The sequence below is a fragment of the Suricata suricatta genome, chromosome X, assembly GCF_006229205.1.
Source record: "Suricata suricatta isolate VVHF042 chromosome X, meerkat_22Aug2017_6uvM2_HiC, whole genome shotgun sequence".
NCBI lineage: Eukaryota > Metazoa > Chordata > Mammalia > Carnivora > Herpestidae > Suricata > Suricata suricatta.
In genome coordinates, this window is record NC_043717.1 from 81374050 (window position 1) to 81402006 (window position 27957).

Below are 27957 nucleotides of genomic sequence, written 5' to 3' on the forward strand. Positions count from 1 at the left end.
CCCGCTTCACAAAAGTTTACCTCGTTTATCATACTTCTTTGTTCTTCTAATCCTAAGTGAGATACTATCTAATAAAGAGCTAGCATGAAAGTAGCAAATGTCTATAAAAACAAAAAAGGCATTAGAGAAGTTAAGAGCTTTGAAATCACACAGACCTGAGTTTGAATTCTCACTGTACCTCTTCCTTGAAGTGTAACATTCAGCAAGTTAATTCACCCTTTGGAACCACTGTGCCCTTAGGTGTAAAACAGATTTACTCTGATAGTAGCACTCAACAAACTGTATTATATTTAGCTATGGTAAACCGGGACAATTTTTAAAATTTGCAAACAAATGCATTTCATATGAAATTTATAATACTGGTTTTACAGGCTAGATTCAAGTTTTTTAAAATTTTAATTAAAAAAATTTTTTTAATGTTTATTTTTGAGACACAGAGAGACAGACCGCACGCAGGGGAGGGGCAGAGAGAGAGAGGAAGACACAGAATCCAAAGCAGGCTCCAGGCTCCGAGCTGTCAGCACAGAGCCTGACATGGGGCTCAAACCTGCAAACTGTGAGATCGTGAAGTGAGCTGAAGTCGGATGCTTAACCGACTGAGTTGCTCAGGCGCCCCTAGATTCAAGTTTTAAGCTCTTGAAGTTCTGAAAGGTGGTTTTATTTATATTTTTCTTAGGGAAGGCTAAGTTACTGCTTTCTCTACTGAACCACCTCTCTATCTTCAAATAGCTCGAGATGCTCTTATCTTACCATACCATAAATGTGGCAACATTGGGTAAAAACTGTAAGAATTACCTTAAGGTGGCGACCGAGCGGCCATTCTGCTGTAGGTCGGAGAAGAACTCCGTGCACCGACGACCCCCACCCCTCACCTGCAGACCTGGAATGTCCAGCGCCAGTTTGAAAACAGCCAATCATGAAGCCCCAGCTTCCCATCACCCTGACAGGAGGCAATCTATCCCATCCTGCCACGTCCCTAAAGTGCCCTTATTTGGTGGTCTGCCCTCCCAGGACCGAACCGGAAGTCTTTCACCCATAAATTACCTCGCCCCTCCCTACCAGACTCGACTTCCCTGACTCCCCACTCCCGGGGTCATGGGACCTCGCCCCGGGAATCGCAGATCCCTATAAAGGCTTTCTTGGCTCCATAAGGTGGTCTCTTTCTTCCCTCTCATATCTGCCTCCATCTATTAAATCTTACCAAAACAACATATGCCCCTGTCATAGAATGTCACACCCGTGAAAATATTTTACTATCATTGAAAACAAAATATAACTTTTCACTAAAATTGCATCCAATGGACCAGGATCAAATTCTTGCTGCTTGAAACGTAAAACACGTACACTCGTGTGCTAGAAAGCACCTATGTCCTGTCCAACTTATTGGATGGTATGCTGTTCCACTTACTTAAAAAGATGACCATTCGGGCACCGGGGTGACTCAGTCAGTCAGAGCCTGGAGCCTGCTTCGGATTCTGTGTCTCCCTCTCTCTGCCCCTCCCCTGCTCACGCTCTGCCTCCCTCTCCTTCAAAACTAAACATGAAAAATTTTAAAAACAAAATCTTTAGGAAAATTTAAAAATCAAATCAAATCTCGTATCTGTTTCCAATTCATGTCTTCACATTTGGCCCAGACACCTTTCTCTTCTATAGTGTTTTCATTCCCATTAAATCCATTATCAGTACTGAAAGCACAGTAAATACGAATTAACCTGACTACCTTGGCTCAGAATTTTCATGAGACTTAAATACATTAAGCAATCTAACTGTTCACGAATAAACGTAGGTAGGAAGAATAGTCATTTGGAATGACTGTAAGGACTCTAGCCCTAAAATTTAGCAGAGTTATGCCTGGCACAGAACATAAAGTGAGTAATTCTGAAGATTATATCATCAATATACAAGGTGAGTGGGAAAGAACCTAGCACTTTCATAAATGGATCACTCAGCAACCTCCTTATGTACCGATTCCCCAAGAATCTTACACTGACTCTGCCTCTTTCTCCCAGTCTTGAAATAAAGCAATACACAGTGGTCGCCATTTCAATTTAAAATATCCTCATGCGCAGTGCTTGCAATTCTTGACTCTTTAAACCAGAAGTTAAAGTCATTAACACAAATTCTTGCATATCTCTTAAGTCTTTCTTTCCCCTCCCCCTCGCTGGGCCCTACTTAGGTTCTCATCTAAATATTCTAACTTTCAAGCAGAATGTCTGGAATCCTTAGAATTCGTAGTAACTCCACACTTCCCATGGGGATGTGAGATTTGCATTTCTGCCTCTTCCTTCTGAGGCAAATGTTTCAAGGGGTACTTGGAAGGAACATTAAAATATTAAAAAAAAAAATCCAATGAATCTAGATTAATTCTTGAGAAGTACAATTCTTGGAGAGTTCTGAAAACATCAGAAATACTAGCTTTCTGGCTTGCAACTTTCCTTTGTGCAGTATACTTCAGTTATCTAAAAACAGTTACAAGAGATCTTTTAAAACACACACATACACACACACACACACACACACACACACACAACTGGCTTTGAAACAAAGTTCTACATTCACTTGCACATGCCAGGTTTCCTCGGAATAAAAAATCTGAACTGGCTAAAAGGATAAATGCTGAGTAGGAGGAGCAAGCAATCCAATTAGAAACCTCTGGAAAGGAAGTTTGTAAACTCTGATTTCACCATGGAACAGTGTGAATCCTCTGATTAAAAAATGATATAATCCCAGGCTCTAAAACAAGCAGAACATCTGTATAAAAGGAGAAAAGTGTCTTCTCGTTGGACCACCTAGGGAGCACTGCTTTCAGATGTAGGGTCTTGTAGAAAGATTAACAGGAAAAAACTATCTGGCTGAAGATTACCAGCAGAGCGAAAGGTCTGGAAACATGTCATGCAAGCAACGGTTAAAGAAAGCGATTTCCAGGTTTGTAGGTAATACAGAAAACAGATACTTCTCTATATTGCCCCATAAGGCTACACTAGGCTCCGGAGATAAAAGATGAAGAACAGATTTTGCTCAATGCAAGGAAGTGCTGTCCAGGAGTGAGAGGTGCTGCCTTGGTGAGGTAGTGAGCTCTCTGTCACAGCCAGTGATCAAGGCGAGAGTGTATTACCATCTTTCAGAGATGTCCCAGAAAGGATTCCTGCTTTAAAGGGGGGTTGGATTCTGTAGATAACCTGTAAGGTCACATTTATCTCTATGGTTTTCCGTTAGTTAAGTCTTAAACAAGCCCTTCCGTAAGTCCACACAATCGAAATTCCCAAAGAACATGTCACCAACATTACAGACTCACACTAAATTGCTCTTAGGCATTGTTTACGTTTTGTTCTCCACGTAATTTTGTTAGAGTGAGCATTTAGTAAAAACAAATTAAGCAGACAGAAATAAAAGTTTATGTATACAGTAATTGTGAAAGTAGCTAAATATATTCTTTTCTAATTTGAGATTATCAATTTAAGAAGCATTTTGCTAAATAAAAAGTGATTTCTAAAACCAGAAGGTTTTGTTTTATTCGCTAAGTTGGGGGGGGGGGAAGACATTCTTGGGGAATAGAAAACATGTCAAATTTGGTTTTATTTGCTATTTGCTATTTTTATTTGCTCTTTTTTTTTTGAATCACCCATCAACAAGGGATATTTATCTAGGATGCACAACCTTTTCTCAGGAAATCCAGATACTGAATTTTAATGATGAAATGATAGAAAGCAGTTGCTGTAAACTACTGTGCTATTGATATTTACTACAAACTCTATTTTACATATTAAACAAAATAATTGTAAACAGGAAGCTGACCGAAGGCAGGTGCATTAGCTCAAGGGGGTCAAGTCTAATTTACTAACACCCCTTCTACGCCCATTGTCTTTTAGCTTGAGAAAGGAGAAACTCAAAGGAAAACACCTCCCAGTGTCTGCCTTGCTAGAATTCGCTGTTACACTGCACTGCTTAATACCTACCCATTGTCTTCCTCTTTTTGCCACACCATCCTTATCAAAAGTTACTGCTTGTGAAAAAAACCTGGAGGGATTGCTCCCGCTAATCTGTTCCATCTCCCTTAGAAACTAACAATACGTTAGCCCTAGAATGTTAGCCTCCAGGAACCATTTGCTGTTTTAAAACAATGAATACCAAAATACCAGAAAACCACTTCGATGTGACTGCCTCTTCAGCTTCATTAATTTAGGCAAAAGGACAGGTTAGTTTATATGGTTCACACCTGTCAGGAGCAGAGTCTTTGCTAATTCAGTTTACACTGACCGGGAGATCCTCCCTCAGGCTAAGGCTGAACTTCAACCTACTGTTGAAGGGGTGTAACACAAACACGTCACTCACATTTCCATCAAGACGGTCCCTTCAGAGAATTCCATTCCACGTGGACCGCACACCACCCTCCGAGGGTGCAAAACGGTAGCTGATGGAAGACTAGATCTACCCCGTTAAAGACGAAGTATTTGGAAACCAAGCTACCTGAAGGCCAAAGGATTTTTTCCCCTAAATCTTTTGTCTTCAAGGCACGACTGCACTATCCCCAAATCATACGATAATAGAGTGTGATGAGCGCTTTGCGCTATGAAAGAAACTATTTTCCTTAAAGTTGTCATAAATGTTGCCCTTATCATCAATCAATCTTAAAAATACGGAGAGCTTGCAACTCTCAGTCAGGCTTTAACAAGGAGGAAGAAGACCAACTTGGGTTTGAAATCCACAAGAGGAAAACTGCCTTTCTGTTCAGTGTTCGCAGTAAGTGAAATGTTGTCTCTGGTACCTTTCGCCAGCGTGACAGCACTGCCCCATCTCCGGCATTGCCACAGGAGCTCTAGCTTAGGGGCACCTATGCTGGGTTGAGAGTGAGGCCATAAGGAGCCTTTATAGTTTTTCCATACTTGCTCAATCACTACAGCACATTTTGGCTACAACCAAAAATAGTTTTCTTGAAATTTCAGTCTAGGAAAAACTACCCGCATCTTCCATGAAAACCACCTCCCTTTGACTTGGCAAATCACAGCAAATAATGAGAAAACACTACAAACCAACACTACCCAAGCAAACATATAAAAGGATGTTTCTCTTCCCTGTCAAGAGCTCTATATTCAAGATAATATTTTAAATGTTTGTACATAATCTTATAGAAAAATTCTAGACTATTGTAATTGATTAGAAAGCCAGAATTAGACTATTCTACCTCAGGGCAAAGACGTGAGACTCGAAGACGCCAAGAACCATTTAACCTGTGTCTGTCGGCTCAACAACTGTGAGAGCAAATATAATGTTTCCTGACCCAGTGTTCTAACTTAGTCTTTATGATTTTTGAGAGCGAAAATTATGCTCAATGTAAGTATCGCTGTGTATGTAGAAGTGTTGTGGAATAGAAAAAGCACTGATGAGAACAACATGTTACCCATGATACCCATGTTACCCATGTTTCTGGCCAAGTAAGACAATGAACTCCAACTTAAAACAGTCAAAACCTAAGCAATGTATTTAGAAGCCCGATTTAACCTCCCCACACTAGTCTTTTCCTATATTTAACATATTTTCCCCATGTACATTTACATAATATTTGAATGCCTGTGTTCACTTATTTATAAAGAAAAATAAGTGAAGGCCAATTTAATAATATAGACTGTCACAATGTCAAAACTGTGTAACGTAACGCCAGCCCTGCAAAGCTCTGTGGAATTTTCTAGCTTCTACCATCTCAATCAATTCATTCATATCATCGGGTCAAAGAGGTGAGTACTCAAAAGGAAGAAAGGGATTCATTAAAGATGCCGCCTTAAGCTGTATCGGAGCCTGTGGCTAGTATGAAATAATACAATATAAAAAAATTTTTACAGCATAAAATTTTTTTAACCGTCTCTAAAAACTGGAACACCAGCTGCAGTTTGGGTCTTCTGTAGAGTACAATATAGTAGGAAGGCAAGACTCATAATTAGCCACTATTTATTGTGCCCTACTGATTTTAAGTGTCGGGGTGCATATGCATTGTTTTGTTTTCACAATAAAGTTGCTTTTGGTAAATCTCCGCTCATGTCTCACCAGCCAAGATTCATAAAGTCAACAGGCACATCTCATTTTCTCAAATTATTTGAAGGCGCCCCATTAACGTAGCACCTCCATTAACTCGTCACCTCCACTAATTTGTGCTTTTGACGAATTCAGCTTTTGAAAAACAAGTAGAACTGAGCTTCCTTTTTTTTTCTTACCAGTATAATTTAAAGTTTTAACTTTACAGGGGGAGTAAAATGAACAGAGAAAATCACCTGAAGCGTCTCTAAGGAAGGATGTAAAAAATAATCTGAAAATGACATGATGACAGGATTTCACTCTGAAATGTGCTGATTTTTCAGCACTTTCTAGGGAGTCGCTGCCTTTGGGCTGAGAACACCGGCACCGAGCTCCGGTCCTCGGGAGCTGAAAGCCTTTCAGAGAACCAGACAAGACACCAGGGTGCACCTGAACCGCACAGAAAACAAAAAACTAAGTAACAGAGTGGCAACTCACTGGCTTTCTAAACATACAATTAATCTAAGCAGGAAGAATGCTCCACATCTTTCCTACTGAAAGATACTTTCAAGGAAATACAGTTGAAACAGACTCGTGCTCATAAGCTTTTCTCGTACTAGTATTAAAAAAAAAAAAGGTCTACCTTTCCCTTATTCTCTCCTCCACCAAAAAAAAAAAAACAAAAAACAAAAGAAGCTTCGTGGACAATATTTCAAAAGGATATTTTATTACAGCTCCTAGATTTTGTTTCTAAGGCAACAGTTTGCAAATTTAAAAATTAAGATTTTGAAAAATTCTAGCAAGACTTTCCAATATGTTTTAGTATATATTTACTTAAAATAAATTTCTAAAACAGGCATTTGTAGAACATACTTTGCAACTCCATGCAGACATGTGGCTATTCACAGAACCCCAACTTGCACACATTTGAACGTACACTTCTGAATTTGAATTATACAATTGGGAACGACAGAAACACCAAACTTATTAGTATTCATATGCAACTCAAGAATAAAAGTCCGAATTCAAAGACTCATTTTCTGACCAATGTGTTAACTCCGAATGTTTCAGATTCATCAAAAAAAAAAAAAAAATACAGAAAGCACTTTCCTATTGAACACCACACCAACATCAGTCACCAGTGGTGTTTTGTGCCGTTACACAAAAGAAGTCATTTAAGTATTTCAGATATACAAAAATTCAGCAAAAAATCCCACCAGTGTAAAAGATCAAAGTTTATCCTTATGCAATTCCTTAGGTATACCTTTAGACTTCTTAGATCAGTAATTCGATCACCACTAAGCACGTTAAATGAAAATAAACACAGACTCCTAGGACAACAAATGGAAGGTAAAACGTGGGCATGCCACTACATTTAATTATAAGCGAGCTTGAGGTTTTTTAATCTTGTGGGTTTTTGGATGTTGCTGATTGGGATTTTTGCCCCCCCCCCTTTTTTTTGTGCCACAAGGTTGATCCGCAAATGAAAACCCACTTTAACGTCCTTTTTTTTTTTTTCTCTCACTTACATGTATGCTGGAGGAAGTAGAGTTGACCTGGATGTTTTAAGCACAGGAACTGGGAATTTCCAGAGAGCAGGAGAGCCCGTTTTCCATTTCAATGGCATGTTGTCACCACGGTACTACAATAACAGTAAATAGCGTTTCCATGACACACTACCCACTAGGACTTCCATTCCACACAGCACTGACCCAGCAGCGGCGGCCGCGGAGAACAAGCCCAGAATTCTGCCAGTGCCCTTAAGCCGATGCTTCCCAACTGTAAAATAGGGCTGCGAGGCACCTCCTTTAAATCCTCCTGTCCCCTAAAGCAAGATGATAATTCTATCATTCTCACTCACAATAGTGCCACCTCGTTAGGAAAGCGTTGACTGCAGTATATATATATATTTTTTTAAGACTGCACCGTGCATACCACACAATGCAGCTTTATTTAATAAAAGCGGCTAGGGTTTTCTTTCCTTTTTCTTTCTTTCTTTCTTTCTTTTTTTTAAGCTTGCAACACCATTGTTCTACCTTAACAGGGATACTGCAGCCCTGTGCTATATTCTGCACCTATTAACCTGATTTCTGACCAATAGTAGCAGGAAAAAAAAAATAGATGGGTTTCACAGGAAAAGGAAACAACATACCTACTCAGAATACACTTGTCATCCTCTGAACATTCTTCTTTTGAGCTGCAACAAAACAAATGGGATATAAACCTCAGCATAGCCTTAGGCCACAGCTAATAGAGATCAGTGACTAAATTCGGCAGCCTTTTCCCCTCCTGTGCAGGCTCTGGCCACACAATACAAGAATGCCATTATGGGAAAAGCCCGTTTAAAAACTGCCAGTCTCTCTGTTTTCCAGTTAGAAGAAGGCAAAACGTAAGAACAAATACAAACTGCTGCAGAACTCTGCCCACGCTTCTAGTGGCTTCTGATTCAAGTTGCTGTCCTTTACCTATTCTGATTTCCGAGCCGGGATGAGCAAAATCGCATACACGGACAACCTGCTGTGGCAACACGAATGCCACTCTGTCTTCTGCAGCAGAGCACAGAGTAGTGTGCTCTTAATAGCAGTCCTTGGAGGGACGCTATCAACAATCTAATTCAAGGCTGCCCTCCCCTTCTTCTCTCCCCCCCTTCGCCTCCCATTCGCCTCCCTCTCTCCTCCTCCCACCCCGAAGAGCTCACAAATTGCCTAGAGGACAGACCAATGCTGCCGGCCAAGCAGGTGTCCAGCAGGGACCGTTCCAAAGCTCAGCGGCGGTCCAGTAACCTCTAGGGGTTAGTGACTGACAAGGAGATTGACAAATTCAAGCTGCCGTCAAAGGCAACTGGAGGTATTTTGCGAAAGCAGTGGCAAGTAGACGTTTCATCTATATTGTTTTAAAACACTGCCAGAAAATAGCATCGTAAGTGCCTCGAAAGTGCCGGGGGGCGGGGAGGGGTGTTTTAAGTTTCTGTTTCAAGCACCCAACTCATACATTTTTCTCCCCGATTCGAAGACGTGAAAATAGGACAGACGGGTATTATGCCGAACTCTTTATTTACAGCTGAAGAATTTCGCCTCTGATGTAGGCAAGGCGCCATCGCTCAACATCCACATCCGTAGCACCCCTCCACCTCTACCTAAAACCAGAATTATCTGCCTTCACCAGTGCAGGCTTAGGAAGAGCAGACTGCCCTTGATGCGGAAGCCACCGCCTTTTTAAAAAATCACTGCAGTGACAAAGAGCTCGTATTTATTTTCAAGTTCCTATGCGAACAATAAACTTCTGCTTCTAACTTAAGTAAGCTGGCTTTCAGATACTCTTTCCAAATGATTCCCAGTTTTAATTGAAAATATAAAGATGTGGTCCCTTAAGAGGCTTTCTCATCTGTATTCAAAAAAAGCACAGATGAATGTGACCAGGGGAAGCAACTACTTTGAAAACTTCCAAAATTTAACGTACCAGAAATACAATGGGAAATGAGCTAAGGAAATCACAACTAACCTTCAAGATTTATATCAATATTCAGGCCCAAAGTATTTTCCTATGATGTCCCACCATACATGTATGTTTGGTATATACACATACCACAAGCAAACATACATATATGGAGAGAAAGCTTCCTTTGAAATACTGACCAGTAATTCATAAACTTTATTGAATAATAAGTAGATGTCAGCCATCACTAACTCACAAATAATTTTGAGTCCAATCTATCCTACACAAAAGTCAAGCAACTTAAAAAGTTAAAGTGTATGTCTCTTTTTAGTACCCACACACAAAACTGTCTTGTAGAAATCTTCAGAGGAATCCGAGAAAGGAGTTATTTATCAAGACTCCAATGAGCAAAATACATTTAAAAGGTTAACAACAAAAAGCACTGATACAAATAAAACTATAGTCAATATTTTACATCAGCAGGCTTTGTGTAATAACTCTGAAGAGTTATGGAACAAAAAAAAGGTTCCGGGTACAAAAATCAGCAGCAGCAACTTGTTGGAAACCCCAAGAATAAAAAATACACACACACACACACACACACATCTATCAAGCAAGTTTGGAAGGTTCCATTCCAAAAATGTGAAGCATTCTCAAACATTTACGAATATAAACCATAAAACAGCTACAAATTAGCTGTGTGTAGCAAGGAGGGGTGTTCTAGAAAGGAAACTCGCCAGCGCCGTTGCTTAGTTGGTTAAAGCGCCTGTCTAGTACTAGTAGAAAAGAAACTCAACCACCTCGCAGCTTATGAAAGTCTTACAAAGCAGTAATTGCTAATAGAACTTCTGAGAACAAAGACTCCCCCCAAAACCTTTATAAAAACATGGTTATCGAGGCATTTCGAGTGGTCTGTAAAGCGTACTCCACATTTATGAGGGGGGATAGGGTGAATGTATAGTTTTCCAAATCTCCAAACAGGGGAGGATGACTTTACTGCAAAGGTTCTCCAGTTATTAGTTTTCTGTGAACAATCAACTTATTGAAAACACCGACATAATCTGTATCTAACCTCAGGCTCCCCAGAAATCAACCAGTGCCACCAAATCATGTCTGCCAATTTCCAACGTAGATTTCTCTCAAAGTTTAGAACCTGTTTTCATGGACCTCCGACAACTGTAGTATTTGCTCAAACTGTAATATTTGGGAAAAGAAAATAAGACTGCTCCCTCCACACCACCCTCGGTGCTTGTAAAGACCCCAAAACCCGAAAAGCATACATCTGAGGGTGACCGTTTATTTCTATTCAGTCCTTGTGCTTTAATAAATTGCTAGGAGTCATTTGTAATTAACTCTCATGAGCAAGCAACTAATATGCCAAAGGCTTTAAAAATAATTTCTTTAAGTGGAAATACAGTCCATGAAATACGCTTTACACTATTAATTTGCTTAACAACAACATGCTTCATACATCGTTTAGACATAAACTTCAGCCAGGTAAAATCACCTCAAATGCAGAGTCCAAATGAATCAGATTTTACTACCCTGACGGCGACTCCAGTAGCGAGTATTGAGTGTAATTACCGTTACATTCTGGAACTGAAAATGCTTTCACCTACAGAGTGAAGGGTAGAAAATGATTAAGTGTGGGTTTTAAATATAATTTTATGTAGGCTCAGCGTCCCACTACCTTAATATTTAGAATGGGAAATGTCAAAAACCCTCACTGACTTCATAGGAAACACTGATCTCATGTATGGAACACTTGGTTACTATTATGGACCCCACCGCGCAAAAGACGATAGAAAGACAACATACACTGAAACTTGTCAAAGCATTTTAGGGCCATTAACGAATCACTTAAAAATACCTGTGACATGTATATCTCAGACATGTCATAAACGAAGGACAATGCTGGGACTTGGCCAAGGCTACAAAAAGTGTCATTCTTGGCCAGATCTTGCAACATAGAACTCCCTGGTTCCCAATGTAGAAAGAGAAGATTTTTAGAACTTTTAGAATTCTTCTGCATCAACCTTGCCCAGTTCCCTCTTTGTACAGATGAAGGAACTGAGGCCTGGGGATGTTAACTTGCCCAGTGTCACTCTGCTGGCTAGCAGCAGGTCTGGAACTAGAAAGCACATTTCTGTCTGCTAGTCCAGGACTCCCGCTCTACAAAGCCTACTGTCCCTCCTTCTGGATGAGAGCTTTCCTTAAGATGTGTGTTTCTCTACAATGACCACATTCAATAAATAGCTCCACGTATTCTACGGAAACAAGAATTACAAAGAGCTGTTTGCTCCTCTAACTACATGTACGCTCAGAGGTGGGAGAGAAACACCAAAAAGACAAACGTGTGTGCCAAAGACCATGTGCAAAATCTTCCTTGCAGAGGGTGTTTACGTAGGATGAGGGAGAAAAATGTAAGTAAAAATTACACCAGTCATAGTATGCAAGAGAAGAGAAATATCCAGGTAGGAGTATAGTTGTTTTCCTAAACATCAATGTTTCTAAAGAATTTTATAGGACAATTTAACTCACTGGCTGACTGTTAAAGTCCTTTAGCGTCACCACGCCACTCGGTGAATTGACTATTATGTCGCATATCTGACATCTCTCTCCATATCTTTTTGATATTCCCTAAGAACTGACCTACCTTTTCCTTGCAAGTTTTGCTTAGTCCTGTCGTAGGTCCAACTACAGACTGATAGCATTAACCACAGTTTGTGTGAATGTGATCTCTTCAGTCCTGACGATGTCTCCTCAGACTAATCTGGGATATCCACGTTATTTGCATTGATCAGACCAGACCGGAGATGAAGCCAACTCGTGTATTCTGTTCTGTTTGACCAGTCAGTAAGAGTATTTGGATGGCGACCAAGTAGGACTGTTAAACCTTTTAGAGCACACAAAAAATTACCTTCTGCACAAGAGAGAAAAATTCTTAAAACATTCAGGGCTCCTTCCTATAGAAAACAGAGCCATTCACTGGAATGGCCACACGTACATGTGTGTGCGCGCGCGCACCTCCTTGAGTTGTTTCAGAAAGTTGACAGCTCAGAGCCTGGAGCCTGTCTTCAGATTCTGTATCTCCCTCTCTCTCTCTGCCCCTCCCCTGCTTGTGTTCTGTCTTTCTCTCTCAAAAGTAAATAAACATTTTTTTAAAAATTAAAAATAAAGAATTGTATATTAAAGCCAGGATATATCCTGGAAGGATTTTTAAATGTTACTGATTGTGCTCTGACTAAAAGCAGAGTTCAGGTAAAAAGAATATTCATCTGTTCATTTGATGTTTTTAGGCTATGAACTCCTTAAAACAAATTAGATATACACATTATCTTGTTAAAAATCAGTATATGCTGAAGAAAATCACCCAGAATATAGGCTTTTTAAAAATGAAATAAATGCATCACTTATAGTGATGGTGGACTGCCCTAATGAAAAATGTCTGTTCTCATCTCAAATAATGATAATTTATCTGTTTAGTTGTCTCCCAGCAAATTCCTAAGTATCTCCTTAAATTACCATGGGTAAATAAAACAGCCAAACCGTCATTAGATTTTCCGATGTGTTTGTGCATTAAACCTGCAAACTTACTGAAATAAAAAGCCATTAAAAATGTACAGTGTTGGGGTGCCTGGCTGGCTCACTTGCTGGAATGAATGAGTTCAAGCCCCACGTTGCATTAGAGCTTACTTTAAAAAATAAAAAATAAAAACAAATATACAGTGCTACTGAAAGAAAAGTTAAGAATATGGCTTTCCTCGGGGCACCTAAGTGGCTCAGTTGGTTTAGCATCTGACTTCTGATCAGCTCAGGTCATGATCATAGTTCGTAGGTTCAACCTCATGTCGGGCTCTGCACTAATAGTGCAGAGCCTGCTTGGGATTTTCTCTCTCTTAAAATAAATGAATAAACATAAAGAAAAAAAGAATATGCCTTTCCTGGGGTGTCTGGCTGGCTGAGTCAATAGAGCATGAAACTCATGATCTCGGGGTTGTGAGTTTGAGCCCCACATTGGGCGTAGAGATGACTTAAAAATAAAATCTTTAAAACAAACAAACAAAGAGACTATGGCTCTCCTGGCTAAAAAATACATTCATATAAAGCTTTTCAAATAGTTTCACTGGTTTTTTTTAATTTGGCATCAAATATAGAAGCAAAACTATAAAATGTAATAGCACTATTACAATCTTTACTTTTATAAATCCTGAACTATTTTTTATTTTTAATGTTGATTCATTTTTGCAAGAAAGAGACAGAGCATGAGAGGGGGAGGGGCAGGGAGAGAAGGAGACACAGAAAGGAAACAGGCTCCAGGCTCTGAGCTAGCTGTCAGCACAGAGCCCGACACGGGGCTCAAACCCACAAACCATGAGATCATGACCTGAGCCAAAGTTGGATGCTAAACTGACTGGGCCACCCAGGCGCCCCTACTTTACTTTTTAAAAACTGTTTTATTTATTTTTGAGAGACAGAGAGACAGAGTGAGCAGAAGCAGAGGAGGAACAGAGAAAGGCAAAGCAAGGATGTGATGAGGGGCTCAAACTCAGATACCACGAGATTATGACCTGAGCCAAAGTTTAATGCTTAAACAACTGAGCCACCCAGGTGCCCCCAAAACTCTTCAATAATAAGCACATCATATATACTCACTCTCAAAAGGCATGCCAGATAAGGAAAGTCAACATTTGTTATATTCTACGTTCTTTCAGCAAAAACTATGCTTTTATAAAACTGTGAGTTACTGAAAGGACTTTAGAATAACATATGACAGTCTTGTGAACATTCCAATTAAAATTAGTGAAATATTACTAGTATTTAAAAATGGTATTTATTTCCTTTTATCCAAAGAGTTATTATAACATTCACATCTGCACCATAAATGTTATAGCTAAAAGTGAGATCTAGAAGCAAGACTTTCATGGAAAGCCAATCCTGATGACTCATTAAGATCATACAACACTACTTAAAATTTCCATGAAAAGGAGCCCTTTATGTTCAATGGGTTTAATTTTAGTTTTAGCATTTCCCGGGCCTAACAATTACAATTTCAAATTTCCTAGGAATATACATCTATAGAAACTGCTGTTGATCCTTCTCAGTTTCTAATAATTTAGAATTCTTCTCTTGGGTGATCTTAAATTGGAAAGACTTTACTCTTAGGGGAAAAAGGTGGGTATAGAAACACCCTGAAAGATAATATATGGTGGTAAGTCTAAATTCCAGAAGCTAGCTGAAAAGTGTGCAACTGAAAACTGTTATGCCTCAAAAACATATTTAGCAATTAATTCAGTGAAAATCCTATGATGTCAGACATCATTAACCCATGTTCTATAAAGAGCTCATGTGTTACAAAGTAACCAAAACAGAGTTTTAAAGTTATGTTTAACTTCATTACTTGGATGCAATGGTTGTGTGTCGGGGGAGGGGCGGGCCGGGGTGGGGGTGGAAGTAATTTATTTTCCATGATCTCATGTTCTATTACTAACCCGAGTAAATGCAATTATGATATGACGGAGCGAACAACGTACTTCAGGGGCGGCTGGGTGGCTCAGCTGGTTAAGTTCCAACTTTGGCGATCATCATGATGTCACAGTTCATTGGGCTCTGTGCTGACAGCTCAGAGCCTGGAGCCCGCTTCCGGTCTGTGTCTCCCTCTCTCTCTGCCCCTGCCCTGCTCATTGCTCTGTCTCTCTCCCTCAAAAATAAATAAACATTTTAAAAAGTTTTTAAACAAAAATCATACTTCATCTTCTAGGTTGACCCTAGATTTAAGCTAGATGCAATTATCTCTTTCTTTCTTTCTTTTATTTTTTAAAGTTTATTTATTTAAGTAATCTCTAGCTTGAACTGATGACTCTAAGATCAAGAGTTGCATGTTCTTCATACTGAGCTAGCCCAGCACCCTTAAGTCCAGAGCAGTCATGGACTTCACGACTGCCTTTCTAAGTCTGTCTGCTCCAATCAGTGAATTGAGAACCACTCATATCTTCAGAATCAAAGCTATTTTATTTTTATTTTTTGTTTATTTATTTGTGACAGAGAGCAAGAGAGCACATGTTTGTGGGAGAGGGGCAGAGAGAGAAGGAGATAGATGATCCAAAGAGGGTTCTGTCCTGAGCGTAGAGAGCCAAACTCGGGGCTCAAACTCACAAGCTGTGAGATCATGACCTAAGCCAAAGTCGGATGCCCAACCAAGTGAGCCACCCAGGCGCCCCTGAAGTATACATTTTAAATAACCAGTTGCTTCTGGAATTCTGAAGCTACATAACATTTGAGTGAAATACTATCTTCCAATTACCTCGCATTTATTTATTCATCCATTCCCTATTCAGCTGGATCTAACTCACAGGCATTGTTGAGCCTTGTTCTGACTCTTTGACCACCAGGTCTGGATGCGTTATTTAAATTCCTAGGATGGCAGTAAATTTATGATTGGGAATTTCCAGAGTTATCATTTTTTGAGATTCAGATTGGCAAAGCACAGCATAGTATAACTTATAGTCCAGAAAGGGCGAAGAGGCAGCAAGACCAAGCTTAATTGGATCCTGTAATCAGGGAACAAGCACTAGCAAATTAATTAGGACTGTGTCTCCACATTTGCCAACTACAATGCATTTGTTTTAACCGAGGCCTCCTTCCTCTATTAGCCATTACTGACAGGGCAAGATTGACTCCTTGAACTTCACAAATACCAAAATCAATCAACTCACTATGCCGAGCCGAAGGTGTATAAGGAAGAGGTTTGTGCTGAATTAGTTCAATCACCAGTAAGTACTGAGAACTTACGACTCTGCTAGATGTTACAAGTATATGAAAGGACTCGGGCTCCCTGGCCACAAATCCCTGGCCATCTAACCTGGCAGACTGCGTAAGCATCAAGATCCTGCTACTGGGTAAGCCTTCACTCTCCAGAACCCTAGATCGGCCTAGGGTATTGGCCGATGTTTCAAAATTAATTTCAGTCGAAAACAACAGGGATGCGCTAACTCTTCCCATATCAAAACTTCATTACTTTTCACCTGCTGACGGAGGCCTTTTTGCCTCTTACTGTCTTCAAGTCTCAAATGGGCACAAATCTTTTAAAAAAGCTCCTCGTCAACATAATACACAGTGGCCAATGGGGAGAATGTGTCGTGTGCCGGCACTGTCATTCCTCACCCTCGCCTGACTCCGGTCTGCACATATACTTTGACAGGAAACATGGATGCTATGAAAGAAAGGTGGCTCCTTTCTTTACACACCGACACACAGACCGAGAGAAGACTCCTATACCTTGAAGGCGGGCGTCGTCAAACTTTAGTATGGCCTACGAATCATCTGGGGCGGACATTTTAACTGTAGGGGTCAGGAGGTGGGGCCTCGCACTCTGCATTTTATGCAAGTACTCCACTTGCTGTTCAGGCCTAGCCTGCTGAACTTGAAGAAACATTGTTTTCAAGTCAAGGCTGCTCAGCTCCACCCGAGATAGCCCCAGCCGTGGCGAGATCGTTTTCCCCTCTCGGTCTCTGGCCTTCCCCAGCTCACCACTGGTTGCCAGCCTGCACTGTCCAGGGCCATTATCTTGCCCCTCCCACACCCGAGATTCTTCCAGGTCTGGGTGAGTCTGAAAGCAAGGTCTCCAGCTGGCTGACAGATAGGCACAGAGGCGGACCAACAGACACACGCAGAGCGGGGACTGTGAGGTCTCAGTAATTAGGAAGCAAAGGTAATCCAAATTATATAGACTGCTCAGTACCACATAAAAGTGAAAAATCTGTTTCAACCCCTTTTGATGAGGAAGGATGGAGAAGGACACGGAGGTGGGCACTGTGGTCTGGTTGTGGTCTCCCACTAAGTAGCTCTGTGACTTCTCTGTAAAATAGGGAAGGCTCCCCTCTCTTGGCCCCACTCACAGCAATCTTCTGAAAACCAATTGAACTTGTATTTGGGAAAGCCCACTGGAAAACACAGAGCACAATACAAGGATGGGTGGTACTTCTGACACGGGAGAATTTATCATTTTTTCAGTTTCATAAATGCATTAACCTAGACATTATTGCAAGCTGCCTTGATGACAGAAAGGCTTCTAGTAACTCAGAGTCTTTTGTATAAAAATAAATTCTCACTGACAAAAAGGTATAGGAAAATGCAGGCCCTTGGACATACCCTGAAGTTGATTTTTTGAATATATCCTTGAAATCGGCTTGTTTTAAAGACAATTGCCTCCGTCTCCTGAAAGTGGAGTGCAAAAAAAAAAAAAAATCTGGTTAATTGTGGCTTTACTGTATTTAGTTCAAATGTTTCAAAGCATCCTCTGCAGAGTATATATTTTAGCTGCAAATTAATAAACCATGCTCATAAATCCTGAACAGTCAATACCACTCAGAACAATTTATAAATATGTAAATTCACTTTAAAAAAAACTTAAGAGAGCCATAAGATTCTATTTGTTTTTAGAAGCCCTCTTAGTGTTTCAGAAAGTCTGGAATAAAAACTGACATTGAATACAACATTTATCGGCAGCTGATCTGAAAGACTAAAGCGGCAAAAATCTGGAGAGAAGGAAAGAAACACTTTTCCAGTCAATATATACCCGGCCTTGGAATGCTTTGTCATTTTCTAGTTTTTGAAGCCTGAAGTTCAATTCTTTGCTGATTTAACTGTTTTGCCATAAAAACCTGAGAGCAAATGACACACATTACAAGCTTTCAAAAAACAGACAGCTAATGTTCTTCTGGGTTCGTTTACTACCAGCTTTATTTTCATACTGCTTGTAATTAATAAAAACATACAAAGAGAGACACCAGTCTCTTTAACCAGAAGATTTTGGTTTTGTGAACTTCTCTCCCGTGGCTCACTCCTCCGGGCTAATATAAAAGGGACAACAATGAACAGACAGACTTCTGGTCTGTCTGCCCGAGGAATACAGCCTCAAAATAGAGACTACTATGGAGCACTGCGGTATAGACTACCACCAGTCAACTTTCTGAGAAAATTCAAGTAAGCTGGCAGGTGTTGGAGGGGCTCTAACGCCAAACGTCATGAATTTACCTTTATTACGTTTATGTTGTGACTAGCTTACGGAAAGTGACCATTACTAAGCATTACCCTTATCTAACTAGTTTGTCTTCAAAATAAACAGTTCGGGCTCTTTTCTGGGTCATCTCACAGGCACTATTGCATTATTAGACTCACAACTCAATCAAAGTCACAGTCTAACAGTACCTTCACAAAGACCTTGGCAGAGACCTGATCCAAAATGTTATCCTCACGCTAAGGACTTCTCATGCTAAAGGTAGGTAGCAAGCCTTTTATTATTATTTGATTTTTGGAACCATGAATTCAAAACAGCATCTCTTTAATGGCAATATTAGTTCAAAGTCCACCTTTAAAACGCTATACACATAAAAATTATTTTTGAATCATCAAAAGCTACAATGGGTTGAATGAATAGTTGTCATGTTTTAGCATTAAGCCTCACCACGCAAATAGCAAATAACAATTATATTATTTTTTCCTTACAAATACATTAAAGTATCTTTAAATACAGCTTATTTTACATTCCTATTAATATTATTTCTTTCCTTTGTGTATTTAAGAAGAATCTACTGTGCCACCTTCTGGTAGCTGAGGGAAATTATGTATCTCTACACAAGTCACTATTCTTTATTTTAACTTAAAATATATATATATATTTATTTCTAAACCTGTTTTATACTAAAGCTTTAGATATATATACAAATCTAGATCACAATCTAAAAGAAAATAAAATCTCCTTAGTGACTTTTAAAAAAAAATCAAGCTTTATACATGCTGCCTATGATTTTTGCATGGTTACCAATATGTCTCCTGAATTCTACAATACATATAAAATTGATTTTTGTACATCGCTTCACAGCCACATATGAAAACAACATGCTTGCCATTTTAATGAATAAGTAACCGCAGTAAATAAAGGAAAAGAAAGGTCTCTTACCAATAAGCCCATTTTTCTCTTAAGGTTTGAACTCTCATCATTTGTCATGTTCTTGTGGATCCCTCTCTCATCAAATTCTCTGGAGTTTTAAAGTTGAGAGCTGTGAGGCACGGCTAGGCTCTGCTACACAGTAGCGCACCCCAGTGCATCTGCCTGGTATAACACTTCAGTCGCAGCTCCCAAAGGCAGAAACAGTCTTTATATATTCAAAAGCCTATGCACCGAACACCTTCCATTGGTAGGGGATGGTAGCCGGTGTGGCTGAACTATTTTTATTTCTTATCTTAAGGACGGATCAGATGCGGGGATCAGAACCACACGAACCCCGAGCTTAGTTCCAGTTAATTGAACTGGAACAAAGTGTTGGGCTTTAGAGCAGAGGTGGGATAAGACAAATACCAACACCGGGAGATCTGACATAGGAAAAAACCCTTTTGCCTAAACGTAACCTTATTTTTTCAAGGGTCACTGCCCTGTTATTGGTCATGTTACGTTAAATCTTCGTTATTTGTATCCCTTCCCTCTCCCATGCCTCTAGTAGTCAGGCATGAAGTCCTCTCCTTTATTCTTTGTCAATTTCACAGGTATTTAGTCCCTAGTGTGTGTTTGTTTCTTTTAACAAATGTGCTACTTCCAAAAATACACATAGCTGGTCTCTGCATCGCCCATGTTCAATCTATCAATCACGTTGCTTCTGGGTGACTCTCTTCAAAGACAATGATACGGGATGTAAATTAAACGTTCAATACATAGTATAGTCAACGAATATTTGTTAGGAATTTGCTACATATGCAATAGGCACTCTGCTAAGTGATATGGATACAAAGGTGAACAAGACACCATATCCTGCTCTCAGGGAGTGCTTAGTTGAGTGACGGAAACAGACATGCACTCTGACAGCACAAAATATGGCACAGAAGCTTTAGTTGTACGTGCCTACGATTTTACTGAGGAACAATAAAAATCAGGCTGCCACTGAGGTCGAAGAATGAGGTATTCCCCGGGCAGACCCCAGAAGACTCAATCTGTGCAGACGCACAGAGATTTAAAGGAGTACAACATGTTGGAATGGTCAAGAAAGTCTTCAGTATTACGGGAAGCTGTTTAGGCACATAGTGTGGAGGGGAGTCGATTTTAACATATAGAGCAATCACATGTGAGTGAAGCAGTGTGGTTTTCATCCTATGAGTGAGAAGACAGTAGTTGAATGAGTGGATCACTCAAGGAATTAATTAAGCAACGACGCTCGGTACTCAGAACTCACTGGGAGCTGGCCAACCTACTCTTGCAAGTCACCGTCATGGTATCCCGGAACACCTACGGCCCATTCTCTATCTCACAGGCTTCTTTCATTCTTGTTCTTTGTCTCCCTTTGGTTCGGACCCCTCCCCCACGTGAAATCCCTTCTTCTCTCCACTTCTCTGAACCCAGCTCATCCTTCTAGACCCAGCTCAAATTCCATTCTCTTCTGTAATGTCTCCCATGATAATTTGAGTCTCCAGTTTTTAAATTGTTCCTCCATTACATGGACCATGCATTCCTCCTAATGTTTAGCACACAATGTTCGAAAACCCTCTTTGGCTTTTTGCCTATAAAGCCAAACAAGATGGTGAGGAGACAACACTAAGGCAAGTCAGAGCCTGATGGTAAGTGGCCTAGGAAAGCACACCTCCCCACACTTCACAGTACACCCTACTCTCAATAACTTCCTTTCTCACTCTCAGGCCTGAAAAGGAAAGGCCATGAAACGTGCAGAGAACTTTATCTGCACCGGGCAGCGACTCGGCATTACCATGTAACAATGTTGGTTGTACACATCACAGCTCCCACTGGAAAATTCCAGAGGATTGATGAGAAAGGGGTACGAACAAAATAGCTGAATTATGTAGCTGTGATCTTTGGTGGGAGGGCGGGGGTAGAGCTGTGAGGGCGACTTGGGGGGACGTGCTTGTGATCTACTACTTGCGGTAAGGTAAACTGAGAGACTTCACCTGAGTCCATACAGTAAACAGAATCCATGCACACCAGAGAAAGAGATGGGGAGACTGGAAAGCAAGGGTAGGTGATTGGATCTAGAAGGTTTAGCATCTCATGAGGTTTTATGGGACAAATTTCAAGTGTAAGAAGGGAATATGTTTTAAGAAGCCGGGGGGCACCTGGGTCGCTCAGTCATTGGTTCAGGTCATGATCTCACAATTCGTGAGTTCAAGCCCCACATGTAGCCCTGTGCTGACAGCTCAGAGCCTGGAGCCTGCTTTGGATTCTGTGTCTCCCTCTCTCTCTGCCCTTCCCCTGCTTGTGCGCTCCCTCTCTCTCCCTCTCTCTCTTGGAAATAAATAAACATTAAAAAAATTAAAAAACAAAAAGAATGGGGTTAACAGTGTTAGCTGGGAAATTAATCTAGGGCGAGAAGCTTTACCAGAGAAACGTGTCCTGGGGTGTAAATACTTAGTGTTCTCTCCGTGCGGGACCACACCCCATTATGCACAGTGTCAAATAGTCATACAAGCTTTAGTTGATTTTGGCATTTAGCATTCAGCTTTGTCTCATCTTTTTTATGTATGCATAATCTCTCAGATTTATGCAATGATGCAAAAACCATGGTGCTTTCTTTATGTAGACAATAAAAAAATCTTTTCATCTTATTCAACCATTTTATGTTAAAGTGGGTTAAGAGGACTCTGCCAATAAGTTCCAAAAGCAGTTAATACTTAAAAATATTCTTTCAATGACTTAAAAATGTCCCAGATAAAAGCTGTCTACCCCTTCTTTCCTGTTTATTGAGTGCAAAAACTGACCACTTTCCTTTCCATTAACTTATAAGGAAAAAATTCAAATACAGAAAAAAAATGGAGACTGTGATTTTGGATAAGTGCCACACTCTTCTGAAGAATTCTTCACAACAGTGCAGTACTTAGGGGACATAAAAATGATTTAATCCACTAGGTCCTCGGAAGAATGTTTTTAAACTATATATCAATTGTACCAGAGATTTGAAAACAAAGAGAAAATAAACCAGACCATTTCCTCATTTAATTTTGCGGAAAACAGAACAATTGTCAGGGCACGTCCCTGAAGCCTGGAAGAAAAAAAAAAGGCAATAATCGTTTTCTATTATAGTTTAAACTAGAATAGGTATTTTTTTTTCCAAATTCACAGGCACGTTCACGTACTCGAGGGGAACAGAGGGGAATAACCAGTCCTGCTAGTACACAGTAAGTCTCTGAGGGTATTTAGTGGTTTTGATGACAGGGTCTGTATTAATCTAGTATAAATAATTCACTTACAGTCCACTTAAAATAGCATCATCGCGTTATCTCAGCCATCGCTGTAAGATGGCTCGGAGGACTTGAGTGGTTTACAGAGTTTTCTGTCGCGCAGAAATGTCCTTGGATAAGAGATTTTGAAAAGCAGTGGTCTAAAGAAGGGTTGGTCAGGGTTATTTACGTGGGGAGCAACTACTTCTGTTCCTCCAGCCCAGAAGTTCACATTTCAGGTGAATGACCAGATTCCAGTAGTATTACCACTCAATTGAACGGCACAGGTGGGGTCCAAAGGGAAGAAAAAGCCTTTTCTTGGCACTAATGACTCTACCTGTCCTGTCACAGGATGACAAAAAAATGGCAAAAAAAAAAAAAAAGTAGAAGGTCCGTTCCATAACTTCCCATTTGCACTTGAATGAATCATAACCTTTTTATATTATCCTTAAAATGTATGAAAGCGCAGGCTGTTCCACTGTGTGGTACCACAAGCAATTGATGGTAATTCATGAGTGATTCAAATGACCTTACAGATTATAAATCATTCAAGGTTGACATGAAATACATTGACTGGTAGTTTACTAGTCCAAGTCCTAAATCCATTACTATTTCAGAGTTCCTGTGAGAAGTTAAGGTGGGCGAAGATACACATGACAGACCACTGGGAAGAAGGAAATTTGATCATGTTGGTGCAGAAACAGGGAAATAAGGTAACTGACGCTGCACAGGCCGAAGGGCTGACATGGACTTAATGAGGAAGAAACCATATTCCTATTCCTTTCCACCCAGTCTTCCTAAGGTACCCTGCCAAGAGCTTTCCTTGTGTTAACTGACGGGTGATGGGCTTTGCCAGCAGAATTCCAAATAAAAAAAGTTTACTGCACCTTTTAATTTTTAAGAGTCTCATTTTTCCTTTTGCCCCGGACTCTGAGGTAGGCAACACAGGTGTTAATATTCCCGTTTTAGCGAGGACACACAGTTATTAAATGACTTGGCTCAAGTGACCCAGCTGCTGAGAGAACTGGAAAACAAGAATCCAGGTCCCCCGACACCTAATTTGGTGTCCATGAGTCACCTCTGTATTGTATGAATATTTATTTTAGGGGCAGAAAACCCCCACAAATATGACTCCTAAACATCACCACGGAGTTATTTTATGAGGAAGGAAGGAAGAAGCTGGAGAAAAAGAGGAACAGGTCATAGGCAACGGGGTGAGATCTGATTACAGTTGCACAATCGTCAGCCGACAACTATGCCAGAATTACCTTCCCAATGGCAATTGTCAGAGCTCCCTTTTTATTACTCGATTAGCACTTCTTGGCACAGATCTCCAACGGGCTGTACCCCCTCATGCCTCGGTAGTTTCTCCTGTGATATTCTCTCCACTTGGAATTCGCTACTGTCCTTGTCTACCAAGCAAATTTCTAGTCACAGGAAAGTGTTCAAGCTCATCTCCTTCCGTGAAACCTCCCCTCATGTCCCTTAGCAGAGTCCACTGCTAGGGTTTCTAACCTTCTGTGACACCTTGAATACTACAGGTCCTGTCACTTTGAATTTTTTTTAGTGTTCATTTATTTTTGAGAAAGAGACACACAGAGCGTGAATGGGGGAGGGTCAGAGAGGGAGACACAGAATGTGAAGCAGGCTCCAGGCTCCGAGCTGTCAGCACAGAGCCCGATGCGGGGCTCAAACCTACAAACTGCGAGATCATGACCTGAGCTGAAGTCAGATGCTTAACTGACTGAGCCACCCAGGCGCCCAAGGTCCTATCACTTTGGATTGTAACTGTTTCTATAGAGTATAAACTCTTTTGAGAGCTGCGTCTGGGTCCTCCTTATGCTTTTATTCTATCCATCCCGGTGCCTGTCACATAGTAGCGCAATCATAGGCGACAATTTGCCTGAAATCAACTTGGTGGAGGTAAGTTCTCTCTTCCAAGACTAAGCAGAAATCGTCAAAGGCCGTTACCCTTCCTGAACTAAGATGTGAAGGGTAAGAAATAATTGAATGACTACCCTTGTAAACAGTATGCCTAAATACCTAAATGGCTTCTTTTGGTGTCTGTGTGATCGACCCTGTGTGTGCCTAGCAGGGTGCCCAGAACAAGTAGGTACAGAACAACTTTATGATGGACGGAGCGGGGGCGAATGGCTCAGTAAGCGACAACTGAACGACACTGAGCAAAAGGAACACAAAGCTACAAGGAAGGGAATCGCCAATCATGGTTTGTCTAGATCAAGAGACACTGGTAAAACTAAAAACCGAAGAAATGCATTTCACTGGCTTATTACCTAGGCCAGAACACTGAAATATGAAACAGCACCTCCTAAAACCAAGAGTTTCTACAAACTACTCATTGAAAAGGATAAAAACATCCTTTGGCTTGCAAGGTCTTAAATTATTGTGGCCAAAGCTGCTGGAACGGGGAGCCATGAAGTCCAATTTTGACTACAACGGTTCCACTAGATTGAACAAAAAAACAAAACCGTGAATTCAACCAAGCGAGCCACCACACATGAGCAATACCTAGTAAGGCAAATGGCACGGGGTGCCCTCAAGGGTGAAACACACAAATTAAGTACAGGAGGGCCCAACACTAACAAGCGCCTGTAACTTTCAAAACAGAGAAAAAATAAATACACGTGTGATGAAAGACCAAGGAATCTTCTGTTCCAATTGTAGACTTATAATTTAGGCTGAAGGAAAATGTCTCAAATCCCCCTCTCACACCCATTTACGCAAACTGGTAGGATATCAAGGTATCAACATAATGAGTAATAAAAAGAAGAAAAGACAATGGGGTTTCCCATAGGGAAGAGCTTATTCCTAACGAACCTGAGCATCTGCTTAGGGTTAGGTTGAGGGGGTAGACTCCCTGAGGTGTGAGGGCTCACTGATACAGATCATTAACCACTCTCTTGGGGAGCGTTCGGGGGGTACAAAGGCTGGAGGTTTTTATTTACATAAAAGTAATGGGGTGTCATAAAAGGGGGCCGTGTTTTGCTAACACTGCACTTGAATTTTGCTACTGGGACACAGAAACACAGTGTATAAGTCCTTGTGGGCTAGTTTGGAACTGCAAGATTCATAAGCGTCTCTAGGACCCTGACTCCTAAAGGAAAGATGGGCTCAGAAGCCACACAAGACAGGCAGGCAGGGATTTTGACACTAACAGAGGAAGTAGTCCCAGGACAATGGGGGAAAAAAAAGGATAGCAAAAAGTAGGATTCTGTATTAACCACTCACACAAGAGCCAAGAGTGATCTTGACACCCCATGATTCCTAATCTAAAATTAGAATTAGTTATGCCTTCCATATTGCTTTGACCATCTCAAACCTCATTCAAAAACCTTCTATGACTCCGTATTGGTGTGGATGTATTTGTGGACTCCGCTTCCAAGGTCCCCCACCCCCTGCTCCCCCTGACTTATTTAATCTCATTTCCCATTACGACCTGTCCCAGATTTGCACACAACTGGAAAACACAAAATCTCTTTCACCAAGGGCTGCCACAGGAGCTATAACTTTCTAAATGCAGCTTATGGCCTCTTTTTTGTTTTAATTTTTTAAAAATTAATTTATTTAGGGGTGCCTGGGTGGCTCAGTCGATTGAGCATCTGACTTCAGCTCAGATCATGATCTCATCGTTCATGGGTTCCAGTCCCACGTCAGGCTCTGTGCTGACAGCTAGCTCAGAGCCTGGAGCTTGCTTCAGATTCTGTATCTTTCTGTCTCTCACACACAAAAATAAACATTAAAAAAATTTTTTTAATTAGTTAATTTATTTTGAGAGAGTCAGAGAGAGTGTGAGCGGGAGAGGAGCAGAGAGAGAGGGAGAATCCCAAGCAGGCTCCACACTGTCACATCAGAGCCCGGCATGGGGCTCAAACTCAGGAACCCGTGAGTTCATGACCTGAGCTGAAAACAAGAGTGGGCCATTTAACCGAATGAGCCACCCAGGTGCCCCTGCAGCTTACAGTCTCTGTGGATTCAAGAAAGGAATATACCAAAAATATATAGAGCCAGGATCAGAGCAGAAAGGGAAATTAGCAAAGGCTTTCCCTGTCCTCAAATATCTTCTATCGGGCCAACTCTCCCTCCAACAAACTCTCTCTCCGGGGTTTGCACCTGCACTTTCTCTCTCTCCCTCTCTCCCTCCCTCCCTCTCTCTCTCTCATTGTTTGCTGAGTACTATTGCCAGAAATTCCATCAAGTATGGGTTCATTTGAGCGAAACCGAATTCTGTTCAAATTACAATAAGTAGAGCTGCCAGGATAAGGAGGCTGTCAGATATCCTCACATTGGTGCGAATGAGTTCGGTCAAGTTCCCTCAAACAGCAAAGAGCTGTTGTCCTCAGGGAAGGGGGGGGGGCGCTCGTGGCGAGAGCCTTCTGGAGTCCTTGCAACCTTGGGTGGGGTACTATATGAAGGCAGTTGGGGGGAGGGTTGGGGTACAGAGCAACTATATCTAGAGACAGAGAAAGAGAAACTGAGGTCTAGAAAAGAGTACAGAGAGGGTTGTAGAAGAATAATGAAGCTCCGTTTCCTCTACTACCCTTGCCTTCCCACCCAGAACCTATCACGCCTGTCCCGGACCCCTGCTCCCAGGCCCTGGTGCTCAGGCTAGTATTCCATGGAACAGACCAGCCACTTAAGAAGCTTTTGGGATGCCTGGTGGGCTCAGTCGGTTAAGCATCTGACTTCAGCTCACGTCATGATCTCACAGTTCGTAGGTTCGAACCCCACATCGGGCTCTGTGCTGACAGCTCAGAGCATGGAGCCTGCTTTGGATTCTATGTCTCCTTCTCTGCCCCTCCCCTGCTCATACTCTGTCTGTCTCTCAAAAATAAATAAACATTAAAGACAATTAAAAAAAAAAGAAGCTTAAATACAATATTTGGGGCATGGCCAAAAATCTCACCATCATACACACAAATAACTTGTAAATCAACCTTTAGGACACACACCGTTGTTAGCGCGGGAAGTACCCCTTAGCGCTCCTTGCCTCCCCCCTGCGCACACACACCCTAATGAGGCTGGTCTCTTCTCTCTTTTGGAGAGGCTCTGATGTTTGGGGGTTTTTATTCTGTTATCATCTATTCAACTCATAAAACACTCCCCTGGCCTAAATTATGGCCGCTGCTCTTTTCACATGAGTTCTGCGTGTTCCTTTTTCTTTTGTTTTCAAAGATTTTATTTTTAAGTAATCTCTACCCAACGTGGGGCTCAAGCCCACAACCCTGAGATGACAAGCCACATGTTCCACCAACTGAGCCGGCCAGGCGCCCCAAGTGC

General features: G+C 41.1%; 1 protein-coding gene across 6 annotated transcripts in view; it reads right to left on the minus strand.

Moving 5' to 3' along the window:
- KLHL13 (kelch like family member 13) overlaps positions 1–27957 on the minus strand; it is a 182511-nt gene that overhangs the window by 58409 nt on the left and 96145 nt on the right. The window contains exons 1-3 of one of the 6 annotated variants that reach the window (XM_029930923.1): positions 8472–8512; positions 8159–8203; positions 7536–7648 (exon numbers count right to left, since the gene is read on the minus strand). The exons of 2 other annotated variants lie outside the window; for them this stretch is intronic. In XM_029930923.1, coding sequence (XP_029786783.1) covers positions 7536–7633 — 98 coding nt within the window. In that variant the 5' untranslated portion in view covers positions 7634–7648; positions 8159–8203; positions 8472–8512. Of the gene's footprint in view, positions 1–7535; positions 7718–8158; positions 8204–8471; positions 8562–17592; positions 17659–19402; positions 19469–27957 lie in introns of those variants that run through there. 3 more of the 6 variants (XM_029930922.1, XM_029930926.1, XM_029930925.1) reach the window with 3 other exon arrangements.